General features: G+C 43.1%; 1 protein-coding gene across 1 annotated transcript in view; it reads right to left on the bottom strand.

Annotated features, from left to right (window-relative positions):
* esyt3 (extended synaptotagmin-like protein 3) overlaps positions 1-7,416 on the bottom strand; it is a 9,507-nt gene continuing 2,091 nt past the window's right edge. Inside the window, exons 2-10 of the mRNA XM_048238495.1 lie at positions 4,486-4,557; positions 4,288-4,374; positions 3,983-4,132; positions 3,102-3,424; positions 2,187-2,285; positions 1,863-1,994; positions 1,053-1,158; positions 896-945; positions 1-737 (exon numbers count right to left, since the gene is read on the bottom strand). Of these exons, the coding sequence (XP_048094452.1) occupies positions 701-737; positions 896-945; positions 1,053-1,158; positions 1,863-1,994; positions 2,187-2,285; positions 3,102-3,424; positions 3,983-4,132; positions 4,288-4,374; positions 4,486-4,557 (1,056 nt within the window). The 3' untranslated portion in view covers positions 1-700. The remainder of the gene's footprint in view (positions 738-895; positions 946-1,052; positions 1,159-1,862; positions 1,995-2,186; positions 2,286-3,101; positions 3,425-3,982; positions 4,133-4,287; positions 4,375-4,485; positions 4,558-7,416) is intronic.

Raw genomic sequence — 7,416 nt, 5'->3', positions numbered from 1 at the left:
AACAATATAGATGTTTTTATTCAAAGATTTTATATCTCATTTTACAAGAAATATTTACTGTTGTTAAATATGTGATGCCAAACTTACATAACATAGTTTGGAAACTCCTCAACCACCTCCTGAGAAGTAACCTACAGGCTTACAGTGACACACAAAATGGCAGACAAATTTGGCAAATGGCAAAATACCCGTGTGCTATGACTTAAAGAAGTTTAGTGCAAAGATCTTTTGCACAAGATCTTTTGCACAAGATCTTTTGCACAAGATCGAAGCTTTCCCACTAAGTAGTGGACTGATTTGTCCCTTGGATGTACCAGAATGTATCATTTTTAGATATAAAAAAATTGACCTTTGCATTTACTTTGGCTCACAGTCCAGTGCACACACATACTGTATGGTACAGATCATGTACTGACCTCATCAGATGATGAGTAGATGTGACCTCATCTACTGAACACAAGAACCACAGTTTGACCTTTACAGAGTGCAACTCTTGCCAAATTAATCCAAAAGAGTGCTTAGAGACACTTCATCTGTCATTAGAAAAGTGACAACACATTAAACACTCACACAAACTTCATCATGTCCATAAAATAACCAGTCTTGTGAATGTCTCTATCATTTCTTATACTCTATTTGACCTCAAGGCAGCTGCTCCGTTTTGAGGACAACCATGTAGAGAAATGGTTCCTCCAACTAACTAGGTTTTCTTCAGCCCTGGCAGGGTAAGCTCATACCTAATTGATGAAAACATACAGTGAATGTACTGAATGCAACAGATTGTGAATGCATGTAATATCTACACACACACACACACACACACAAAAAAGCTAACCCATACGCACACAAAAGATAAACAACAACAAAAGAGAGAGAATAACATTGGTTCCCTTACCATTCTGTGGAGCCCATGGTCATGTCAAGGCCGGATAAATCAATGAGCACCTGTAAACATGAAACCAGGTCATTAGAGATACTGGTTACTGTTACCAGGTTAGGATCGAGATCATCTTATTCAGAGGAGACAGGACATCTTCTCCATCTCAGCTTACCATTCCAATTTCCTTACGCTCTCGGGCGTGGAACATTCTGCTGTTTTTCACAGCCACGTCCAACTTCCTGGTCTTGGCCTCCTCCAGCGATACAGAGAACTCAAACCTGCAGAGGGTGGACATTTACAGTGTTATAGTGAATGGGATAATTCATATGGCTGTGCAGTATTTGCTTAATTTCATGTGGACAATTAACTATAAACCAGACAATGATTGCATTTACATGCAGTGAAGTATTGTGGTTTTGTATTTGCACATGTAAACGATATATCCTGATGTCAGAACCCCAGATAGGCCCTTTTCCCGGTTTAGAGTAATCCGGTTATGCTAGGTCGAGTACCTCAAAAGAAACCGGGACACTGTTCCTTGTATACACCTTATCCCGGTTTCTCATGCAAACATGTGTGACTGTGCTAACAGAACTTTATTGTTGGTAACTGGGATACTAGTATTCATTATGTGTGCAGGGATATTAATAACCAGGTTTCTGTGTTTGTGTAAACTCCATATCCTGAATATGATCAAAATCGGGATTAGCCTCATAACCGGGATACTGAAGTGTATGTAAATGTAGTCAATGAGATAATGACAACGATGAAGCTGTGTTTTAAGCTTAAAGCAGAAGCTGGAATGTTTACAAATAAACGACTTAATAACTTTGCTTTAATAAGAGCATTGCTTTAGATTAAGCATAAGCCTTCTTGTGATTGGTCACTGAGAACACATGAGTGCAGAGGCTCTCTATTTCTCCCCCTTCCTGAGTCCTAAAGTCTCCCCCTGCTGGACAAAGTAAATACAGCAGGCTTTTACTTCTCCTCGAAGACTGGGTTCACGGTCCTCTTCTTGACCGGAGTTCTCATGCGGTGCCTCCACGTCTGGTCTGGCAGCAGATAGATTCGCACATAAGAGTCAGAGCCATTCTCCGAGCAGGGGACCAGGTCCCTGCAGAGCAAGCACGTTGGGACATGAGAGAATAAGAAAGGCTTCAGCCCACAGGGTCTACATTATGGGTGTCTTTTTTATCATCACCAGCCTCCCAAAAACTTGTCAAGTGAAAGCAGGTACTTCTTAGAGTGCAAGGGCTTCATGGGTATTGAAGTTTTTCATTGATATGTACAGTAAGGAGTTACATACCTGCAGGAGTTCACTAGGACAACGAGTTTCTGTCTCAGTTTAGCATATTTTATAGTCAGCTGAATCTCCCCAAAGCTTCCAGTGTGATTCAGTATGGCGCTGAAAGCAGAACACATAAAGAGTATACTCAAATGTTTATCGTCGTAAACATAGCACCAATTATATTGAGTTGTGATGGGTGTAATGACTTTGGTAATAATTGCAAAAAAATGACAGAGACACATTATCATTATAGCTATATAATACTCTGCAAAAATAATATTCAATATTCAAGAGATTGCAGAGTCACTGATTTGTGAACTGTAAAACCTACTTGTTCTCAGTAGAAACAACGTACAATGGAGTCAGTGTAAAAAAAAGAAATATGCCTGCTTAATAGAGTACTAAAGTGTGACATCACGTTTCTGTAGCAACCGATTTTCTGTTCTACACAAACCAAATTGACATTGTGAAATACTATACCAAAGTTTTATAGAAAATGAACGTTTTTTTTTGCAAGTTGATAAGCAGTTTGCCTCTCCGTATATATATCTATGTTAGTACTCTGTTATGGTAGTTAATAAACTGACCTCCGAATCAGCACATTGATGTTCTACATAACCTTTTGCATATTGCTTACACATCTGTAATTAGGGCAATTCCATGGAAAATTATGTTTTTTGTAACATCCATAACGCCAATTAAATGTGATGGTATGGTATGATGTGATGATTACATGAAATTTGAGCATTTGCTATTTTTGGCTGAATAATGTACATGAGAAAAAATGCACAAAAAAATTTATGTTATCATTCACATCATACAAATGTTAAGGAATTTCACTGGCGTTATGGATGTGACAAAAAGTCCATTTTCCGTGGAATTGCCCATTATTGTACATCTGCAAATTGCAACACACAAATCAAAACCAATTACTCTGGGTAAGGGAGTGCCTCCACAAGGTCCATGCGGGAGGAGGCGATGGAGTTGTCAGACAGCAGGCTGTGCGAGTCGAAGCGGCGCATTGATGGGGTGGATGGGGCCGTCTGAGACCCCTCGTAGGGCCAGGCGGAGCCCCGCCGGTGGGAGTTGTAGTCGGGGTAGAGGCCGTTGGAGGCGCTGGCCGCTGGGGCCGGTGACGGGGGCACGGGTCCTGACTGGGCAGCCTGCGGCTGGCGTTGCCGATTCTGGGGTGCTGGTTGCAGGGGCTGCGGGACCACCACCTCAGGCTTTGGTTCTGCTTTCTCTAATTTTAGGATCTGGAGCAGGAAAAACGCAAATTGGTACTTTTACATTTATTCATTCATTTAGCAGACACTTTTTTTTTTTATCCAAAGTGACATACATATCTCAATTATATTACAAAGGATTACATTGTCCATGGAGCAACTTGGGGTTGAGTGCCTTGCTTAAGGGCCCAACGGTAGAAGCTGGGAATTGAACTTCTCTGGCTACTGCATGCTAGCCCTGTTCCTGTACTTGCACTAATTTAATGCACCCGAAAAGGAATATTATGTGTCTGTCTGTCAATAAATGTCATAAAGTAGCAGTATGGCTCTCACTATTTAGGTATTCACATACTGTAAACACACAGACCTCTCATTTTTTAGCAACAATGTTAAATGTTGCAACTGAAAATATACACCTGTAACAGAGCATCAAGATAATCTCAAATGTGGTAAATCTTACAAAATTACAAAAGAAAATACACAATCCAAATATTAATCTTCACAGTAGTCTCTTTCTCTAGGAAAGCCAACCCTACTAAGTTAAGTTTTGAAACCTCACAGCACGTGGTGGTTGGTGCGCTCACTCACCCTGAGTGTGGCCTTCATCTTGAGGAAGCTGTTGGTTCCAGAACGTTCCAGCTGGAAGCGCTGGTCCAGGACCAGGTCCGACGTGTTCATCAGACGAGTCAGAGGCAGGGAGACTGAGCCCAGTACGGACTTACTCTCAGGTTCCTTCACCTGGAGGCACCAAACACCAACGGAAATGCACACTAGTGAGGGCTGTGTCACAGAACAGCAAACCAAGGCTTCATTCCTTATTGCAGGAGGGATGAGAGATATATTTTGTTCTGGTGATAGAGCTTGTATCATGCAGAGCGTAACTGATGGTATACCTGGACGTTGAGCACTTGGTTGTCCACATTGTGCACAAAGAATGTGAACCCCTCCTCCCATACTGGGTCTTTGGATGCATGCACCACCTAACATTGATGAGACAATATGCATTTAGTACACACATATGTACTGTAGGGACTATAGTACAACTCAGTTTACACACATTTGTGTGTGTGAGATTTTGTTTTTTAACAAACCTTGCTTTTCTGGGTCTTCTTGTCAATTGATAATTCCACATAGGAGTTTGGATGCGTCTTCCTTTTTGTTAGCTATTGGGAAGGGCAGATGAGATTGTTGTGACTGCTAAAGAAACCTAGCAACTTTCAAAGTCCTTGTTTCATTTTGAAAGTGTATGTCACAGTCAACTAAGTAGTTGACTGCTCATGTGACTGGAGCAAGAGGGGTGAAAAGACAATGATGATGTCTTTAACAGTGGAATGTTCTGGATTGCCTGCTGGCATTCCTTTCGAAAGCTGCTTTGAGTTCACATTCCAGTGCAGTAAAATAAGGGCAATCACCTGCTTCAGGTAAGGTAAGATGGGTCTATATCTATATACACCTGGTGAAGAGCAGTCAGCAGACTTATCTTTCAATGCTGGACTACATACACAGCGACTACTGAGTGATGACAAACCTGATGTGTCAAGTCAAGTTTATTTAGGCTTTATTTAGGTTTATTAAGGCTTTATTAGGTTTATTAAGGCTCCTCCATCCAGCCTTACTGCAGATACCCTCGCCTCATTTTTACAAACAAAGTGGCGGCAATCAGCAGTAAATTCTCTACATGCCCACTCAACGCATCTGGCTCCAGATACCGCGACCTACAACCTCTAGGGACTGCTGGAACATCTTTTTCAGCATTCACGCCTCTCTCGAGAATGAAGTGTCCAGACTCCTGACATGCAGCCGTCTCTACCACATGCTCGCTGGACCCTATACCTCACGAGCCTACTTCAGTCCATCAGCCCGACCATCGGCTCCAGCTATCACACATGTGATCAATGCCTCGCTAATCTCCGGCACATTTCCAACAGCGCTCAAAATGGCCCGGTAACACCGTTATTTAAGAAAGCTTCTCTCAACCCTGCTCAAGTCGAGAACTACCGCCCTGTCTCACTACTGCCTTTCCTATCCAAAGGCATTGAACGAGCAGTCTCCAAACAGGTCTCTGACTTCCTTTCACAGAACAACCTTCTGGATCCAAATCAGTCTGGGTTCAAAAGCGGCCACTCTACCGGAACGGCTCTGCTGTCTGTAACAGAAGCCTTAAAGAAGCCAGGGCGACCGCCGGTCATCAGTACTCATTCTGCTTGACTTATCGGTTGCCTTTGACACGGTTAATCACCAGATCCTTCTCTCTATACTCGCTGACATGGGAATCTCCGGTTCTGCTCTCTCCTGGTTTGAATCCTACCTCACAGGACGCTCGTTTAACGTATCATGGCTTGGTCAGCTATCCGCACCTCACCATCTAACCACAGGGGTCCCCCAGGGATCAGTGCTGGGCCCCTCCTCTTTGCTATCTACACCACCTCCTTGGGACAGATTATCCGTTCGCATCGCTTCTCATACCACTGCTATGCAGACGACACACACAGCTCTATCTGTCCTTTCCACCTGATTTACCCCTGGTTTCAGCACGGATCTCGGATTGCCTTTCAGACATAGCTACATGGATGAAGGCACACCACCTCCAGCTGAACCTCTCAAAGACTGAACTGCTGGTCATCCCAGCTAAACCTACCATACACCACGACATCAACATCAAATTTGACTCCCTGTCTGTTTCACCGACCAGGACTGCAAGAAATCTAGGAGTTGTTCTTGACAACCAACTAAACTTCTCGGATCATGTTGCCTCAGTTGCCCGGCATGCCGCTTTTGCACTCTACAACATACGGAAAATCAGGACTTACTTGACTCAAGATGCTACCCAACTTCTGGTTCAGGCAATTGTCATCTCAATGACTCGACTACTGCAATGCCCTCCTGACAGGTCTCCCAGCCTGCGAGTGAAACCACTTCAGATGATCCAGAACGCTGGGCGGGCGCCTGGTCTACAACCAACCCAAAAGGGCACATGTTACCCCGCTGCTCATCCAGCTACACTGGCTACCTATGGCTGCCCGCATCAAATTCAAGTCTCTAACGCTTGCCTACAAAGTAGTCTCCGTTCTGCTCCCACCTACTTGAATGCCCTCATACAGACTTACACTACCTCCAGACCGGCCGCCCTCTGACGAACGACGCCTAGCTCTACCACCGTACGCTCAAGCCAATCCAAACTTTTCTCATCTGTTGTTCCTCGTTGGTGGAACACACTGCCAGTTCCTACAAGGGCAGGGACATCCTTTTCCACTTTCAAAAACTCCTGAAGACCCAGCTCTTTAGAGAACACCTACTCTCATAGCAACACTTTACAACAAGTCTTACTGATCCTAGCACTCACCAGCCGTTTTAAACCGACAAGTAACTGTTAAAAACAGCACTCACCGACGCACTTATTCTTACTGTACTCTAATGTTTTTTTGTTTTTTTTAAACTGTCCTAAAATTGTGAGAATTGTTCTAAAAACGTACTGTTTACCATGTTGTTAGTCGCTTTGGTTAAAAAGCGTCAGCCAAATGTAATGTAATGTAATGTAATGTAATTTATATAGCGCATTTCATACACAGAGGTCATTCAATGTGCTTTGATGTGCAAGCCAGGCTTGTATGAAACAAAAAAAGACTTTCGGGAACTGACATGTCACAGTAATGTCTATGCCAAAAGGTCGGGTTGGTGATAAACTGCTCAATTTGCCACCATCCTTAAACATGAGCTTTTTAACAAGCAGAATGAGTGTAAAGTAATCCCTTTAAAAACAAACAAAAAGGGACCTTACCACAACAACAAAATCACCTCATCAGGAGGCACACTGCCACTACAACTAAACATACTGTATACTTTAAATATATGACCCAGCTGTGTCACTCAGGCCATTGAAGTGGCTTCAAAAGGCCACAAGACAGAGATTATATGCAAAGAGATCAAGGACTAGAACCAACTGGTGCGTAGCATGAAGACAGGTATGACCACAAATACAATAGTCCAACCCCTAACTGGTCCAACAGGAAATACCTGCTGTG

Source organism: Alosa alosa, chromosome 3 (assembly GCF_017589495.1).
Source record: "Alosa alosa isolate M-15738 ecotype Scorff River chromosome 3, AALO_Geno_1.1, whole genome shotgun sequence".
In the NCBI taxonomy this organism is placed as follows: Eukaryota; Metazoa; Chordata; class Actinopteri; order Clupeiformes; family Clupeidae; genus Alosa; species Alosa alosa.
Note: the sequence above shows the minus strand (reverse complement) of the source record. Positions and strands in the feature narration are given on the sequence as shown.